General features: G+C 35.2%; 3 protein-coding genes across 3 annotated transcripts; 1 reads left to right on the top strand and 2 right to left on the bottom strand.

Annotated features, from left to right (window-relative positions):
- Positions 1-6,935: 6,935 nt before the first annotated feature.
- LOC143530734 (ras-related protein Rab7-like) lies at positions 6,936-9,256 on the bottom strand. The gene is made up of 7 exons (XM_077026193.1): positions 9,155-9,256; positions 8,494-8,520; positions 8,016-8,115; positions 7,702-7,848; positions 7,491-7,571; positions 7,266-7,408; positions 6,936-7,182 (listed from the first exon to the last, which is right to left on the bottom strand). The coding sequence occupies exons 1-7, from the start codon at positions 9,205-9,207 to the stop codon at positions 7,116-7,118; spliced, it is 618 nt and encodes a 205-aa protein (XP_076882308.1). The 5' UTR covers positions 9,208-9,256; the 3' UTR covers positions 6,936-7,115.
- A 3,322-nt stretch (positions 9,257-12,578) lies between these two features.
- Positions 12,579-14,393, top strand: LOC143530737 (proline-rich receptor-like protein kinase PERK4). Its single transcript, XM_077026196.1, has 7 exons — positions 12,579-13,062; positions 13,164-13,250; positions 13,336-13,406; positions 13,518-13,594; positions 13,669-13,810; positions 13,904-14,065; positions 14,205-14,393. Exons 1-7 carry the CDS (start codon positions 12,579-12,581, stop codon positions 14,391-14,393), a joined length of 1,212 nt encoding a protein of 403 aa, XP_076882311.1.
- A 1,402-nt stretch (positions 14,394-15,795) lies between these two features.
- LOC143530733 (BTB/POZ domain-containing protein At1g63850-like) lies at positions 15,796-18,904 on the bottom strand. The gene is made up of 2 exons (XM_077026192.1): positions 17,481-18,904; positions 15,796-16,185 (listed from the first exon to the last, which is right to left on the bottom strand). Exons 1-2 carry the CDS (start codon positions 18,699-18,701, stop codon positions 15,901-15,903), a joined length of 1,506 nt encoding a protein of 501 aa, XP_076882307.1. The 5' UTR covers positions 18,702-18,904; the 3' UTR covers positions 15,796-15,900.
- Between the last annotated feature and the right edge of the window lie 745 nt (positions 18,905-19,649).

Here is a 19,649-nt window from a genome sequence, read left to right as displayed (position 1 = left end):
AGAAGGTTTCATCATTGTCAATACCCTGAGTTTGAGTAAATCTTTTGGCGAGTAGCCATGCTTTATAGGTTTGTACATTTCCATGCATGTCGACTTTTCTTTTGAAAATCCACTTTCTCCCTACTGCCCGACCTTCCGGGGTAGCTCAACCAAGTTCCAGACTTGATTGTCATGCATAAATTGCATCTCGGCGTTCATGGCTTCTTGCCATTTCTCAAATTCCGTATCTATGACAGCATATTTGTAGTTAGTATGTTCGTTATTTGACCCGGCTACTAACAGGATTGCGAGTCCATCTAGATGCCATAGGTATTTAGAACTTGGTACGCGATTCCTACTCTTCTGCGAACGTTCGTGTTTATGTCTGATGTATCAGCAACAACATCTTGTTGATCAGACGCTCCAACTTCCTCGGCGGTTGTTTGTGGTTCTTGTAATTTTCTCAAGATCGACAATATTATTTCCAGTTCCTCGATCGAGAATTTCTTTCTCGAGGAATTAGCCCTTCCTTTTGATAGAAATCAAATTTGTATTAGGGTGGAAGAAATAATATCTGCTTTGGTTATAATACCCGACGAAAACAAATTTTATGCTGCAGGGATCGAGTTTTTCATCAGAATTACTTGTGACATATGTATCATATCCCCATACTCTAAGGAAAGACAAATTGGGTTTAGACCCATGCCATTTCTCATATAGGGTTTTGCTTACCTTTTTAGTTGGAGTCAAATTAACAATGCGGGTGGCGGTCATAAGGGCAAAGCTCCAAAAGGAGTGAGGCAAGTTAGTTCTACACATCATCGATCATACCATGTTTAGCAAGGTTCGATTTCTCCTCTCGCTCACGCCATTATGTTGGGGTGTGTCGGGTGGAGTGAGCTATGAAATAATTTCACGCTCTTTTAGATGATTGATGAACTCTGAGCTGAGATACTCTCCACCTCGATCTGATCGAAGCATTTTAATAGTTTTTTTGAGTTGGTTTTCTACCTTGTTTTGAAACTCTTTGAACTTTTCAAAAGTTTCATGCTTGTGACAACTTGATGAATCGGGACAACTTAGCTTTAGATAACCTATTAAAACTAAGTATTCCATGATATCTCTAACCAAGTTTAAGTTAATACATAAATCTATTAAGTTATTAGTTTTTGAAAATTAAATAAAGTTTTATTTGCAAAAACATAATTGGTTAATAATTTGGTATTAGGTTGGTTGTATTATAACCTATTATTAAAAAAAATAAAAACAAGCAACCACAATAGCAAAAAAAGAATATGTAAATCTTAAATAGCCCAAGATTAGTGATTGATTTTGCTAAAGCCTATTAGCAAGATCAATCGGGTCAAGGGGTCACAACACAAACAACCACAAGGATGAACTCTTGGTGCATCCCGTCATCTTTGGTAACTCCCACCGACTTCAAGAACTCCACGAGCTCGTCCTCGGTTTTCTTCGTGTCTTCTTCATTACAAAATTCACTAGTACAATGAAAAACTAAACCATATCTATTAAAATTTTGAGCCATCAAAGTGACCAAGAACCATAAAATAAAACCGAAAAATAAATACAACTATTGAACCATCAATATGGCCAAAACCCAAAAATCATTCAACAAACAAACAATGTTGGACCAGATTTACATATTCAACAAATAATAAAACGGGCAATATTTTGGTCAAATATAATAAATAAAATTTTGATCAAACCAAAATTGCCCTAAAATTTTACCTAGATCAAAAACTTCAACAACCCTTGAAGTTTGTGATGTAGACCGGTTAAAATACCGGATTCGACTCGTATGTTGTAACCAAGTATCTGATACCACTGTTGGGTTCTAGTGGTGACAAGTCAACGGTATAAAAATTAAACCCGATTTTAATTAAAGTTTCATAATTATTAATCCCATTAATATATAATCAACGCAACGGAATAAACAAAACGAGTAATTATCACTTTATGGAATCTTAAAGGATCCGGTTACAAACAATACGAGTACGAGTCTAAACAGCCAAATTAAATATAATTCAAGACCGACAATATTTAATTTTGCCTTGGTTAATGAATAACCGGTTGAGACACCGAGGTTCAATGAATCAAAACTAGTACACAAACCGAATAACGAGCGGCGACGGTGGCGTACGAGCAGCAACGACGGCAATCAGGTGATGTATGGCAATAGGGGCGGCGAATGCTAGATTACGGCGGACTAGCACAGCAGCGGCTAACGCGGTGCCGGCTTGGTCCTACGAAGATTGGTTTGTGGCTGTTGGGTAATTCCCAAAAGGCTTGTTGCCTTTTTATTTTCTTCTTGTTGTGCTGCACGAGAAAGAGAGGCGTGTAGTATTTTTTATATATATTATATTTAGGTTAACTCTTAACCTAGATCATAATATTAATCTCTTAACTTCTTCTGTGCCGGCAAAGTCCAAACTCTTCAGCACACGTTTAAAAGCGATCCTTTTATAAATAACAAACCGCCTTATATATATATATATATATATATGTTTAAGTTCAAGAGAGAAATGACTTTATTGCGAGAAGTGTGAGAAGAGACTTTAACCAATCACATTATTTTCTTTTTACTTTTTGATTATTTAAAAACGAGGGTATATTAGTAAAACGTGAGTTGTTTATTTTTGGTAACTACTACTAATCAATTATAAATAACATGCTGACAAAAAAATAAATATAAATATGTATATACAAATTGACACAACCTTCACCAAAATCAAGATCTAATATATTGTTTTTGTTATTTCTGTTAAAATAAAATACGAATCTCCATTTCAAAATATGTAGCATGTCATCATTTAATTAGAAGTAATCAAGAATAGAAACGCAAGATTATATTTTAATGTTCAATATTTGTTTGATTTTTATTAATAATATTGTGATTAAACTATCAAGAAATATATATGTATTTCACAGTATACTCGATTACAAGATTGGCGAAGTACAATGTAATTACAAACAATCACCATTAGACATTCACCTACATTTAACATAAAACAACCTACACATAAATCATTAATACACAATCATTAAATAACACATCACTACACAACCAACATGTACCTACACAACTTTTTAACATTCTACATAATTTATATGTATTTAGATAACCAAATTAACATATACCTACACAAACTTTTAACAACCTACACTACCAATATGTATTTGGAGAACTATATTTAGATATATCTACACAAACTTTTAACAACATACACTACCAATATGTATTTTAATAACTATATTTAGATACACCTACATAAACTATTAGCAGCCTACACAACTAAAAAGTTATAGCATAGTTTTGTTATTAATTCTAAATATATTTATTGATGTGCTTGTAATAACCGTATAATATATGATTTTGAAATATTGAAGGCTAAAAAAACAAGTGAAATCACTTCTCGCAGATAATAACAAACAAAATTCAAAAAAAGCCAAGTATTAAATCTCATTAAAGATAATAGCTAAAACTTAGTAATGTTTTCTTATTTAATTCTATAATCAAAATACAACAATACCCTTAGTGCTAAGTCAACTAAAATAAAGTGCTAAAAATTTATAATATTGTCATTTTAATTAATGACCATAAATTAGACATAATCAAGGGCTAGAAATCGCTTCTCGCACTTGTCGCACTAAATTGACTTCTCTCCTGAACCATCCCTATATATATATATATATATATATATTAGTTTTTATCCCCCTATATTACGGGGGTCTGTTTTACATTACTCGTTTTTAATATTTATATATTTTTTTTGGTTTAATTTATTTATTGTAATGAAATTTATAATATACTTAGAGTTCGATAATAAAAAGGTTTTACAAATAACTAAGATGTTATAACCCGGTTTAAAAGTTATTTGGGTTTGGTAAGATGCAAGACCCGCTTATTTTTTACTATAAAATTGTTTCTTTATTATAAATAATATTTTTTTTAAAAAATCATATAATAATTTTTAGTATATCCAATTTTATAAGATTTTCACATCAATAATTTGGTGAGAATAATTTTTAATTTAATGAGATGTTATAACTCGTTTAAGGAATATCTGGGTTTGGTAAGACTCATACCCGTGAATTCAGGTCAAATGCATGAGAAGCCTCTATTTAAAAATCAAACAAATCTGATGACTCCAAAAAAAGGGGGAGCCACCACATCGCGACACGCAGGACTTTTATGTTTTCATTTATAGTATATTATATATATATATATATATATATAATTATACAAGATAATTATATAATCATAATCCATTTCGTTAATGGTTCGTGTATACTAGTTAATCTCTATAAGTGGATTTTATGTTCGTTGTCTAAGGTGTAACTCTTACGGGCTATAACTCGGTCGGCCTCGTTAACTTATTCAAACCGGTTCATTATTTCAAACACTTCCATAGTAGTAGATATCCGTTGATATACTTCCAATTTCCCAATTTTACCTTTTGGAACATTAAAGATGGAGAGAAATATGGACTATAAGACCGTTCACTATGGAGGGGTTTTAAAGCATCACCATGTCATCGCCACATAAGAAATAAGGCTTTGAAGCCCTTCTCCACGACGTTCGTTGTGGTTTAAAGCCATTGGGTTCCCCAATATATATTTACATATATATGTATGTGTGTGTATGAGAGGGAGGGAGAGAGAAAAAAATATATGGCCCACCATTAAACCCAAAGGCGTCGATCGATCCAAAGCCACACCCACCCCTCACCGCCCCCTTCTTCGCGCCCCTTGACACGGTGTTGCGCCTTCCGCGGCCCATGGCCGTCCATAGCGGACCACATAAGGTTTAACAACCATAATTTGAAAAGACTAAAATGCCTAAGGGTTTTAAGTTAAATTAGGAAAGTTTTCCGATATGTGATGGTGGAATTATCATAAGGTTATCAGTAAATATAGCCATAATTTCTTAAATCTAAGGAAAAAGCTCCAATTTCAACATACACTATGATTTCATCAATCACACATAAATTATTTATATATTTATATTCATATAATAATTATAGGAGAGGGTAAAAAATAATAAAAAAAATTAAAGTTAAAAAAAATGAATATTGAATTTTAATCATCTAAATTTTGGCATATTAGTCGGCATTTATCATACTTAAGAAATTCACTTGGTTAATTCTAACCTTCATTATATTGGTCTTCACCGGACCTTTTCCTAACGGGGACTAACCTGGTTAGTTTTAGAGCCAAAAAATGTCATTTCTCCAACTTGAGTGGAATAAATAAACTTCAAAACCCATCACCGTCACCTCTGCCACCTTCAGCCACCGCCGCCGCCGCCGCCACCGTCACCTCCATTGCCACAGCCACCGTCACATCCGCCACCTCCACCGCCGCCGCCCCCACCACCGTCACCTCTACCACTACCACTACCGTCATCATCAACTCCGCTGCCATCACGGTTGCTGCCGTGCAGATTTTAGGTTTATAAAGAAGAGTTTGAAAACTTATATTATTATTGTTATTGTTAATTAATATATAGTAACGAAAAAAGAAATAAATAATACATATTATATAATATTATTTTTATATATATTTTTAATTATAAATATATTAAAATTGATTAATAAATGGTAATAGGCTGACCTTGAGTCTGAAAAACCACTCATGAGCCAAGCTCGAGCTCTAAAAGTAAAGACAGAAGCAAGTCGAGCTTGAGCTCAACTCGGCTCATTAACACCCCTAGTTGGAGAGAAATAAACTTGGTTTATAATAAACAAAAGGTTTTACCCCCATCAACTTATAAAAATGACATATTTCCCAAAAACTAACTGGTTTATTATTCATTAGCAAAAGGTCAAATGGAAGCCAATAAGATAAAGTTAGGATTAACATAAGATATTTCTTAAGTTAGAATGTGGCTAGACCAAAGTTTGAATATTAAAATCCAATAAAAAAAAAGTTTAAAACATACACAAAATATTGAAAATTTATATTATTATTATTATTATTATTAATTAATATATATAGTAACAAATATATATATATATATAGAAAATTATAAATATATAAAAATTGATTAGTAAATAGTAAGCGGGCTGACCTCGAGTCTGAAAAACCACTCATGAACCAAGCTCGAGCTTTAGAAATAAGATAGAAGCAAGTCAAGCTTGAGCTCATCTTGGCTCGTTGGCACCCCTAGTTGGAGAGAAAAATAAACTTCGTTTATAATAAACAAAAGATATATATATATATATATATATATATATAAAATTATAAATATATAAAAATTGATTAGTAAATAGTAAACGGGCTGACCTCGAGTCTGAAAAACCACTCATGAGCCAAGCTCAAGCTTTAGAAATAAGATAGAAGCAAGTCAAGCTTGAGCTCATCTTGGCTCGTTGGCACCCCTAGTTGGAGAGAAAAATAAACTTCGTTTATAATAAACAAAAGATATATATATATATATATATATATATATATAAAATTATAAATATATAAAAATTGATTAGTAAATAGTAAACGGGCTGACCTCGAGTCTGAAAAACCACTCATGAGTCAAGCTCGAGCTTTAGAAATAAGATAGAAGCAAGTCAAGCTTGAGCTCATCTTGGCTCGTTGGCACCCCTAGTTGAAGAGAAAAATAAACTTCGTTTATAATAAACAAAAGATTACCCCCCCCCCCTCCCAATCAACTTAAATAAATGACACATTGACCAAAAAGGCAAAAACTAACTAGTTTATTATTCATTAGCAAAAGGCAAAGTGAAAGTTAAAATGACGAAAGTTGGGATTAACATAGGATATTTCTTAAGTTGAAATTAATATCGGCCAATAGACTAAAATATTGATATTATAATCCAGTATCTCAAAAAAAAAGGTTTAAAAACATACACAAAATATGATGCACATCAGGCCCATGCTAGGAACTTTTGACACAATAAATGGAACAACTTTATTGAAAACAATCTTTTCAGAGAAATTTACCAACATTTCATTCTATTAGTTATACTACCCAATCTTCTCAACGTAGAACAAGTAGAAATATGACCACTCATTAAAACCAATCCATTCATAAAACTAGTTTCATGAACCAAATTTACAAACTAAACATCAAAACAAACCACTAATAAAGAAACTTCTTTCTAGCAGTCACATCCCGAGGCCCTTGCTTGACTCGCGTTTCCTACATCAATCGTATCAGGCAGATATCTTCATAGAAGAAAGACACCAACACGTTAGTATTAAAGTTTGATCATTTTCAAAAATATTTGAAGAGTTGAATTTAGACTTACAGTTCTTCTTCTTCAGTCTTCAAGGCATTTTTGGCAATGACTTCAAAAGCTTCTTCAACATTTATTCCATCCTTTGCAGATGTCTCAAAATATGGAATATTTCCTTTCGATGCACACCAAGCCCGCGCCTTTTTCTCAGAAACCTATCACAAAAGTGTTATCGTGACAAATGAGTAAACTTGATGATGAAAAGTGTAGATTTGTTATTATTATTTAAAGGTGTACCACTCGACTGTTGCCACCATCAACATCAACCTTGTTACCAAGAACAACAAACGGGAAATTTTCAGGATCTGATGGGCTTGCCTGGAAGATAATATTAGATCATAAGTTCATAATGAGTGATATATAATGTGCATAATTGAGTTGATTTTAGTTTTTGAATCATTGCATTTGGCCTTTCAATATAAAGCAATCATTTTTCATGTTTAAATACCTGAATAAGAAACTCCTCCCTCCAGTTGTTGAGATTATCAAAGGATTTCTGGACATTAACATCATATACAAGAACACAGCAATCTGCACCTCGGTAAAAAGCGACACCGAGGCTTTGAAATCTTTCTTGCCCGGCTGTATCCCAGATCTGAGATGAAAAGATACGTATTCAAAGTCACAAAAAGTATTCATTCTGTAAAATTGTAAAAAACTGAATTACGTTCTTAAATGAAAACCATGCTTTATAGAAGGTTAAAATAAAGAAATGATCCAAATCATAGAATTTAAATTACATGATGTGTCATAACTACTAACCTGCAGAGTGAAGAGCCTATCATCAGACTGCACTTCCTTTGTCAAGAAATCGGCCCCTATCGTTGCCTTGTATTGAGGACTAAACTTCTTGTTAACATATCTAAAAGAAAATGTAAAGGCCAAAAAAGAACCATCCACTATGCAGCACTTAGGTTAAAAAAGAGAGAAGCGCACCGATTTCGTACACGGGGCGCAAAGTTGTTATATAATATAATTTAATGCATCTCATAGGTTTTTAACATCCCCTACCCAAAATTTTCTATAAATAAGCTTTATATAACATCCCCTACCTAAATTGCTAGTTGTACAACATTTTGATGCAATAAAACACTCCATGCACAATGTAACAATATAACTTTGAAGGTCACAATCTCAAATATTTAACTGAGTTTTTGCTAATAAACACCAAATAATACTTTCTATGTTCCAATTTCAAGTTAGCATCTTACGCATTACCAATTAAAGTCACAAAGGATACTGATTCATCAGCGATGTCTTGCCCACCCTGCATCAACCAAGGATCAGAAATCAGTCAACAACACAATCATGATTTTATTATAAGTTCATCAAAAAGTAGCACAGTAATTGGGACATGGTTGTAAAAGTTGATAAAAATAATCGCTAATCGGTCGTATATATACATATACATATAATACTGAAAACTACACAAAAAATTACATAAAAAGAATTGTGTGTATATATACATATATAACTGGAAATTACATATAAAAATCCCAATCCGATTAACCGCAATTAATCCCTAGTCAGTACCCCCGCTGCCAACTAGCACCCAACGACTTGTACAAACCTGATCTAAAACCCTAGAACCTGTAATATTCATAGCTCGAGAACCTAAATTGTCACAAATAATTTGTGAACTTAAATTCATATCGAAGTGTATCACCAAACAAAACGTAACAGCTAACAATTATCGCACAAACCCTAACAAACGAGAGCTAACAGTTCAACACAATCTTAATTCTGAACCAAAAACGGCAACGTATAGGCTAGTGAAAGCGATTTGACCTATTCGATATTCAAACTACATCTGAATTCAATTGAATCAACACAGCAAGCAAAATCAGATGAATCGAAAGAGTAAGAAGGATGGGTGAGTTGGAATAAAACAAACAACTGACCCGCTGTCACCGAGGATGATGACCTTGAGTAGAGTTCGTCTTCTAGAAGCCATCGAAATTGGATCCGATCTAGAGAGATGTTAGTTGCAGTGTTTAACTAATGGAAAATCAACAACGCCATTGGATGTTTGTATGGCGTAGGATTTATCGATTTCAAATTACTTATTTCTTTTCCTTTTTGAAAATACATACTTTTGGAGATAAGAAGAAAATATTTATTTTTATCAGTTGCTGGATATTCGTATACGTTTCTAGTATGTGTCTATTTTTCCATTTACTTTTATTTCTATTTTAAATAGTTTTGTTTTGGAAATGGTTGTGTTTGGAATGGCATGTTTAATTCAGTAGGTCGACATGTTAACATGTTTAATCAAACAAGTCAACGTTTCATGATGCCAACGACCCTTCTAAGTCATTTATTAAATCTCACTTAACTCAATAATACATGTTTACCACTTGATTACTAACAGTAACAGTCAACTCGTTTGACAAGTTTAGATTAAGATTAAAATAATCATGTTTAGGTTACACAATTTAAAACTGATACTTTTATTGATTATAACAAAAGTATATGTTTTTCAATGGTCATGTTTGATTTACGTTATTGATACAACAAACGTAAGCATTATGCTACGTAAAAATAAGTTTTTTAAATATATATGACATATTTACCTTATCAATATTCTTTGGATGCCAAGCTTTTTTTTCTTTTTTATTGGGCTAATATGGTTAGCTAAACAGTAAGCATTATGCTATGTAAAAATAAGTTTTCTAAATATATGTGACATATTTACCTTATCAATATTCTTTGGATGCCAAGCTTTTTTTTCTTTTTTATTGGGCTAATATGGTTAGCTAAACCGTAAACATTATGCTACGTAAAAATAAGTTTTCTCAATATATGTGACATATTTACCTTATCAATATTCTTTGGATGCCAAGCTTTTTTTTCTTTTTTATTGGGATAATATGGTTAGATAAACCGTAAGCATTATGCTACGTAAAAATAAGTTTTCTAACTATATGTGACATATTTACCTTATCAATATTCTTTGGATGCCAAGCTTTTTTTCTTTTTTATTGGGCTAATATGGTTAGCTAAACCGTAAGCATTATGCTACGTAAAAATAAGTTTTCTAAATATATGTGACATATTTACCTTATCAGTATTCTTTGGATGCCAAGCTTTTTTTTGTTTTTTATTGGGCTAATATGGTTAGCTAAACCGGTGCTAACTATATATGTTAACATAGGGCTTCATTCTAAAACCTATTATCTTTCTATGTGGCATCAACTTCTACGTTAAATTGGATATGTTTTGCACCAAACAATCCTCCCCTCAAACCATGCTATTAGAGTATTAGGCAGCAAGAAACCATCTAACCAAACCTTCTTTTTGTCGTGTCGTAACAACACATCCAAATGAGCTTCAATACAAGGCAAATGGATCGACTTGTTCTAACCGTGTCCTTTTTTCTAACTTTATATTTTATCATTAAATAGGACTCAACTAGCTAGGGTAACACCACCTGTTTCCTCCACGGCTCCACATCCAAGCTAAATCGAAACTCTAATACTACTTGTTAGGAAACATATGGAGCCAATCTTGAAAAGATAAACTATCAATCATCAAAGGAAAAGGACCCATATGCTTTTACATGAAAAATTGTGTCATTTCAATAAAACTTTGAGATGGTTCTCCAACTATAAAACATAAGTTTTTGATCATTTTCTGATAAACATTTTCATAACAAAATATCTCATACTCGTTCTTGTTTTTCTTTGACTTATCTAATTAAACTTCTATATTATGATTGAAATACTTCGATCTGAAAGTGATATGTACACGATTTAAAAATATGTTCAAGACTAATGCAAACCGGAAAGCCTACAAGGTGGATACGGTTAAAGAGATATCATTTGATATATATTTTAATTCCGGCAAGATATGATATAAAATCCGAATTGATAACACTAGGTGAGTGTTCATGAGTCATAAATCGATATTGATGCTAAACATCATGTGAAAAAAAAGAAACTAAAAAAGGAAAAGAAAAACAAAAATTTAGGGAACTTATTTATAGGATGTTTTATGGGGATAGAAAGAAATCTCATGTTTTCTTTGTTGAGCAGGTAACCATGCAAAATGTTTTTCTCCCTGCCTCCTTTCAGAATCTGCACTTATACCCTAATCTTCTCCTCCATTTCTTTTTCGTCTATTTCTCCAACCCTGCAAGTCAAGAACACCTGTCTATTTCAACCAAATACATCAAAGATTTGCATGCAAATTTGCAACTTCTGTCCAATACACAAGAAAGTTTTGCATATTTATGCAAGGGTTTTCCAAGATTGATCAATCTTTATACCCTTCCATTCTTTTCCTTATCATGATATGTAGTTTTCTAGACTGCGGCCTTCAAGTTTCAGGGGAGCTGTTAAGGGTAAACTAAGATTTAAAAGAACAACCTTGATTTCAAAATGCCCTCAGATGATGATTATAACAGCAGCGACAACAACAATAACGACAATCAAAACAACGGTAACAACGACAACAACAACGGCAACAACAGCAGCAGCAGCAACAACTACAACAACAACAACGGAAACAACAACAACGACAATAACAGCAACAACAGCAACAGCAACAGCAACAACAACAACAACAACAACAACAACAACAACGGCAACAACGGTAACAGCAATAACAACGACAACAACAACAACGGATACAACAACAATAACGGCAACAACAACAATAGCGACGGTAACAACAACAACAACGGCAACAACAACAACGGTAACAATAACAATAACAATAACGGCAACAACAACAAAAATAATAACAACAATAACGCCAACAGCAATAACAATAATAACAACGGAAATCAAAAGGCTCCACCGCCGCCACCACCACCACCACCACCTCCACCTCCTCCCCCACCACCCCCACCCCCACTTCCACCCGGACAACATAAGATACCCCCTTCACGTCCTCATCCTGAAGAAGCCGGTAATGACATTTTTATAACGGTAGGAGCAGGAGCTGCTGCCGGATTGATGTTCTTTATCATGATATTATGTGTAATGGCTGTCCTCAAGAAAAGGAAAAGAAAACGACCTGAAGAGATGTATTACTATAAAGACAATGACCAGATAAAAGGTAAAATATTATTCCATCACTAAATCTTACTTTTCATAACATATACAAAGCTTATCCAGTAAAATCGCACTCATAGCAAAGTTGATGATAGGTTTAGAAAGCCAGTTCCCACATACCCTGGCTCTAAAAACCCCATTTATTTGGCATTTATAGAGTAGTGATGAATCACAATGGTGGTGTAATGTATTTGTTGCAGATAACACCTATTATGCACAAGAAAATCGTCCGAATCAATCTCAACCACCAAATGATGTCCATCTAAAGATGCCGCCTGTGCCACCACCGGCTAGTGGTCCAGTAAGTTCCGAACAATCATGGGTGGCGGCACCACCACCGCCACCACCAGGTATGATGAGTGGTGAGTTCAACTCCTCTATGTTCTCTGGGCCATACCAAGCCCCCTTGCCACCTCCACACCCAACTGTGGCTCTCGGGTTCACTAAGAGCACTTTTACCTATGATGAGTTGGCCGCAGCTACCCGAGGGTTTGATAACTCTCTACTTTTAGGGGAAGGTGGCTTTGGGTATGTGCACAAAGGAGTTTTACCGAATGGAAAAGAGATAGCTGTTAAGAGCCTTAAATCTATGAGTGGTCAAGGGGAGCGTGAGTTTCAGTCTGAGGTCGAGATTATTAGTCGTGTGCATCACCGGCACCTTGTATCTCTTGTCGGATATTGTATCACTGGACGAAAAAGATTGTTGGTTTATGAATATATTCCCAACCATAGCCTTGATTATCACCTTTATGGTATGATTATGGAACCACATTAATTTCTTCTAGATTTTGGTTCTAGTATATATAGCCACTTTACTTTATATGTTACTCATAAGTTGTGGTTTATTTTACAGGGAAAAATGCCCGGCCTATGAATGGCTCGACAAGGTTAAACATCGCACTGGGAGCAGCCAAAGGTTTTGCATATCTTCATGAAGATTGTAAGCCCATCTTTAAGTTTTGTATTTGTATATGTATAGATACATGTATATATAGGGTGGACTAATTAACTCTTATGACAAGTAGGTCAGCCTCGTATCATCCACAGAGATATTAAGGCAGCAAATATTCTGATTGATGAACACTATGAAGCTAAGGTACCAATGAGTTTTACATAGCACTATGGAAAAAACTCACTCTAAATGTAAAAGGATCAATATACCAAAAATAAAGAATACATATTAATAAGGATACTCATCGTGAACTAGGTAGCAGATTTTGGACTAGCAAAGCTTTCAACAGACAACAACACTCACGTGTCAACGCGTGTTATGGGAACATTCGGGTACATTTCACTATTATCGGGTTACTACTTAAAGATTAACAAAGCAAATGATCAATAAGGTGTGTGAAATGAAGGTACCTGGCTCCTGAATATGCATCCAGTGGGAAGCTTACAGAGAAATCAGATGTCTTTTCCTTTGGGGTTGTGCTCTTGGAATTGATTACAGGTAGACGACCCGCAGAGTCAAATAATGATGATGATAGCTTAATTGACTGGGTAAGCATTTATATTACTTCAATATTAGATGACACATTTTCTTTTGTCTATATTTTCGATTCACATGTTCTTGTTCTCATTAATGTCGTTCAGACTAGGCCTATACTAGCAGAAGCAGTAGAGGGCGGAAGCTATGAAGAGTTAGTGGATAAACGTTTAGAGAACAACTATAAACATGAGGAGATGTATCGGATGATTGTATGTGCATCGGCATGTCTTGTACACTCTACAAGAAGACGGCCTAAAATGAGTCAGGTATGCTACCTGTTTAACCAACTTGTTTGTCACGTTTCCTTTTAGCTGGTTTTTCATTTGACCTGATTGAAATAAAAGAAATGAGAAAGTGGTATGTTAATGAAAAAGAAATCAGAGTTGTCTAACACAACGCCGACAGGTTGTGCGTGCATTGGAAGGTGAAGCTACATTGGATGATCTAAACGCGGGAGCCGTGGGTAACATGTCAAGTGCAGGGGGCTCAGAAACTGATTTGCATAAGTATGGCAAAGCAATGACATCAAGCCAAGAATTTTCAAGTGGTGAGTCAGGTGGCAGCAGATCAAGCGAGGGGCGCAAGTTTAAATAGAACACTTGATGACTAAAAACGTAAAGGGTGGAATATGAAAAAACTTAAAACAAGAGTGCCATGTTGAGCATTGTTACAGCAACAACTTATGACGCGGTGTGCGTGAATCTTGTGAAAGTTGGCATGAATTTGAGCGTCGCCTATTTGTTAGATTTCTAGAACAGTTTGCTTTGAGCCTTGGAAAATTTTGGATCTGTAAAATTTTTGAATGCCTAGGGATCAAGTCCAGTTTAACATTTTGTGTGATGAATCATCCATTGGTGTACTTACGATTTCAAGATTCAAATGACTAAAACAGGATCTAACCTCGAATACAATCTTCTTTATTTTGAGTCATCTTACACCTTGCGTAGATATTTCAGTACTGTACGATACCTTGAGGCAACAGATCACTTGTACCGCAAATTAGAGTGTCAAATGAGACATGTTCCTAGCTTGCATAACGAGCCAAAAGATTTGCCGATATTGGCAGGTTGCCAAACATTTTAGTGTCAGTTCGGTTTGATATTTTCAAATAAGATAGCAGTTCGATTTGGTTAAATCAGTTTTGTAATAATTGTAGTCAGTACTGAACCTTAAAACTCTGTTAGCAAAAAGAAAACAAAAATCTGAACCATGTTTTCCGTTCGGTCTTGTCACTTTTTATGGTTAACAGATTTTCATGCTGACCTATCACAGCCCACCGTTTCAAGCTCACATCAGCTTCATTCGTTTCAAAACTGCCTCTATAGCGCACGACTGTTACGACCTAATTGATAGTTGAGGGACTACATAGTCAATTTTTATTTTAGAGGGACTATTATAGATCGACGGTTATAACACAGCTACACACTTACACCCAAGCCATTAAGGTTAGCTAGGATTTGTTGAAACCTTCTCTCTTTGAATTATTTTCTTTGTTCCTAAGCTAACAGAGCTTAGGGTTCTATAGTTGAATTTGGGTTGGTCATTAAAAAGTTTAAGGAATCAGTCCCTTGTGTAATTTCTTATTAAGAAGACCAAACTTGCAATACAACACCTTATGCCATTCAACCTAATCTACATTTGAAATACCATTCAACCTAATCTACATTTGAAATAATTAAAAGAGTTAAGTGTCATTTTAGCACATGTGGCTCGTTCAATTATGCAACTGTAGTACCGTTTTTGAATTTATTGCAGATGACTACCTTACTTTTCTAAAACTTGCAATTTTAGTACCTTTTTTTAACTCAGATTTTGGGAACAGATTCAGAATACACGAACCGAACACCAGACATAAAACCTGGTCCATTACCTAGTTTTCAGTCAAAACTAAACCAGAACCACCCATCACGAACCATATGTATAAGAAGAAAATATAGTAAAACCATCCAGGCCAACCACTCAAGCATTTACAAAGACAACAGGTTCTTCAAGGTAAACTACATTCCCAACAAACTAGTTGTATATACATGCAAACTTTCAGAACCAGAGTTAATCAAGCTTAAACGTCAACAGAACTTTTACTAAATTAGCTCGGTAACACTCAAGAAAGTTGGCAGGGATCACCTTGTAACTGTCGGTTTGCACGGCGGAACCAAGTGGTGAATGCTGCAACCAAATGAGGACAGTCCTCCACGTTTCGAGTTGAAAAGCTCAAACATTGCTGCAACAATTCTTGAGCTTCAGACATGGGTAATGTTGATATGATTTTCAAGAATGTTTCTTCCAGTTCTAGATACAGTGATTTATGATTTGTCAGCATTGGTGTCATGTTGTCTTTACACACAATCAACACCGGCAGCCAATCTTTCACCAATTTCATCCTAACCTGCACGTGAAGATTCAACAAAAATAACCATACCCAGTAAAATCTCACATGTCAAAACTATCGGCAGGGTTTGTGGAGGGTGGAAAGCAGACAGACCACATCTCTATGCTAGGAGACAATGGAGGCTAATTCTAAAGAAACCTCGCTCAAAACCATATCCAAACATAAAGGTATGTTACAAACATAGAGGTGCTACTCAAGGAATCTAAACAGAATAACAGAGAGTACTAGAATATATGGTATTAATGAGCTACCAATAACACAAAAAGGGTGAAAATGGTGAAATTGTATAGCAGTAACAAATAAATCATACAGAGACATGAAGACTAAAAGAAGATCCAGAAAACCAAAAAGAAATCTCACACATAGCAAAAGCTATTAGTAGGATCTATGGAAGGTGGGATATAGGCATAGAGAAGTTGCTTCCAGGAAGAAGCGCAGCTCCAAACACTACCCAGACATAAATGCATAGTAAAATAACAACATAGACAGCTACTTGAGAAATCTAAACAAAACATAAAAACAAATACTAAAACATGGTACTAGTAAGCTACCAACAACATGAAAAATGGTGAACTGTATGATAGTAACATATATATCATATAGAGAGAACAACAAATAGATGATTCAAGAAAAAAAAAATCTCACACAGCAAATCAGTAGGGTCTACAGACCATGGGATGCAGGCAAAGCATACCTAAACCTATATCCCAAGGGATAAAGAGGTAGCTTTTAGAGAGATGCGGCTTCAAACCAAATCCAGATATAAATGCTTATTAAAACAAAAACATAAAATGCGACTTAATTAGTCTAAACAGCAGAAACAGAAAATACTAAAATAAATATGGTATTTGTAAGCTACTAACACAAAAAATAATAGAAAATAGTGAAACTTTATAATAGTAACAGATAAACAATGTAAACACCCTTAGGGGGTGTTTGGGTGAGCTTCTAAAACTTGCTTATTTGCTATTTGTTTGTTGAAAAGCAAAAGATGTTTGGTAAAGCAATTCTAAAAGCTTCAAAATGGAGCTTTACAAAAGTTGCTTTTGCATTTTAAAAAGCAAAAAAGCAATTTTAAAAGCTCCTCCAAATACCCCCTAAGACAAGAAGAAGATTCATGAAACCAAAAAAAACTCACACGTATCAAAGCTATTAGTAGGACCTCCTGAATGCGGGCTATAGGCAAAACAAAAATCTATCCTAAGGGATATGTTCTTAACAACATCTATGCTACTTCACAACGACATAACAAAAGATAAAGGCATAAGCAAACTAGAAATGCATAAGCGAACCTGTCTAGAAGCCAAAATAACCCCTGCAGCAACCGCATTTGCAAGCTTACACGTACACCTCATAACAACTGAAGGAAGCCCCGGAACAATATTCCTCCACGCATCATCCCTAAACGCCCTCTGCAAATTCGCGGTAAACAAAGCCTGCTCACTCCACACCTTCACAGCCGTATCCGCTGCCCTCAACTCAATCATCCTCTCAATCAACCACAACAAATGCCTCCCATTCGTCATCGCCGTATGCAAATTCAACCTCTGAATCGCCTCCGTCTCATTATGGTCCCCACGCAAGTCCGGACTCGAATACTCATCCAACGACTCCTTCACCATGTTCAAACTCGTCTCAAACGACTTATCCAACACGCGCCTCGCTGACCCCCTCGACGAGAAATCCCTTAATAACTTCGCAACAAATGCCTTCGCAAACGCCATGTTTGGATGGTTATGAATCGCGGTTAGTATCAATCCGTGAAGCATTTCTTCTGATAAGTCCGATTTCGGAGGCGAAACCCTAGCTAACAGTTCTGAAGACTCTTCATCACTTAACAAAGGAATTAAACTCAAAACCGTCCGCTCTTCGTCCTCGGTCCACGGGACCGCTTCGAGAAACTTCACACACGCGGTTACACAGTCCTCGAATAATAACTCTAAAGCAATCGGAAGCAATTCTAAGGCTGTGGATACAGTGTCTATAGCAGTATTGATTTCATTACTATCATTACTATATAACAGTTGCAGAACGGTTAAATGATTATTAATCGAGCCGGCGGATGACGGGGCCGCTAAATTGAACCGGTAATAATCGATTTCACCGGTGGATTCTTTCTTCCACCGGTCGGATAATAGAGCCGAGAAGTATTTAGACCGGCGGAGTACGGACGAGTGAAGGTAGATCTGAAACTCGGAGGATGAATCAACGGCTAATTGCGTTTCAGAATCATCCGAATCGAACGGTGAGGATTGATCGAGGTAGAGGCGTAGGATGACGTCAGCAGTAGTTGGATCGTTGAAGCCGTTGGAAAGAGTTGGAGCGAGTGGGACCGGGGAATGATGACGGGAAGTGGATCGGCGGATGGAGGAAGATGACAGTAACGGTTTGTGGGAGACTTCCGTTAGGGTTCCGTCTGGGCGAGAGGTGTCGATTAATGCGGCGGTGGACGAGAGGCGGCTGTGGCTTCCGGCACGGTGGCGTTTTTTGGTTCCGGTGGGACCGCCGATCATTGTGGTGGTGGTATTTGGTTGTGAAATGAACCGTGAAAACGAGATTGGTGAATGTGCTTTTGATGATGGGGTTGTGGATTGTAGGCCGTTGGATGTGGAGGGTGTCCACGTGGTGGGTAATGGTTCGGAGATGATAAGTCTATACGATAAGTTTGATGGAGGCGAGCACAGTGAATATTTTTAATATAAGCGGATAAGGGATGAGATTACTTCTTATTTTCCATAAATCATAGAAAATTAGGGAAACATCTAGATAGCCGGTATGGAAATTCTTAATCTATCGGGCTCCTAGGATAGTGGCTCGTGTTATACATAGATGAAAAATATTTCAAACATCATATATATATATATATAGATATTGTAAGAATTTTTTACATTTTTTTCTGCAAAATCGCTAGATATAGGAAAAATATGTATAAATTGTGTGAATGAGAGCGTATAAATATACAAATAATTGAATTGCTAAAATAATATTTATACTAAAAAAGAAACATAAAATCAGTTATAAATAATTAATTACGGTTAAAATCGGTTATTAAATCATTTGAAAGAAAATAGTTGGTTATGATTTTAAAAAACATTAATCAGTGAGATTATGATTTTAGAAAAAAGATTAGTTAGTGAATTATGTGACAGTTTCATATATGAAAACTGGATGACTTGAAAGCCTATGTGGACATGTTAGTTGAAGGCCATGTGGATATCTTGTTTTGCTTTAATAGTATAGTAAGATGTGTAGTGGAAGTGCTACAAAATGAGGTGACTTGCGACATTTGATGCACAGTCATCAAAGAGTGAGTTTTTGTTTAATGGTGTTGTAGCTATATATATACATATATATATATATGGTAGGGTTAACGTAAAAAATAATATTATTGTGAGAAGCGTAATAATAGATGTAGACCATCGGATCTAGGATCTAGCGGTTGAGATTGTTAGTTTCTAAAC

This window comes from Bidens hawaiensis, unplaced genomic scaffold (genome assembly GCF_021521415.1).
Source record: "Bidens hawaiensis isolate Kalapana, Puna unplaced genomic scaffold, B.hawaiensis_p1.1 tig00009014_1, whole genome shotgun sequence".
Taxonomy (NCBI): domain Eukaryota; kingdom Viridiplantae; phylum Streptophyta; class Magnoliopsida; order Asterales; family Asteraceae; genus Bidens; species Bidens hawaiensis.
The sequence above is the reverse complement of the archived record's forward strand: the minus strand, read 5'-3'. Positions and strand labels throughout refer to the sequence as shown.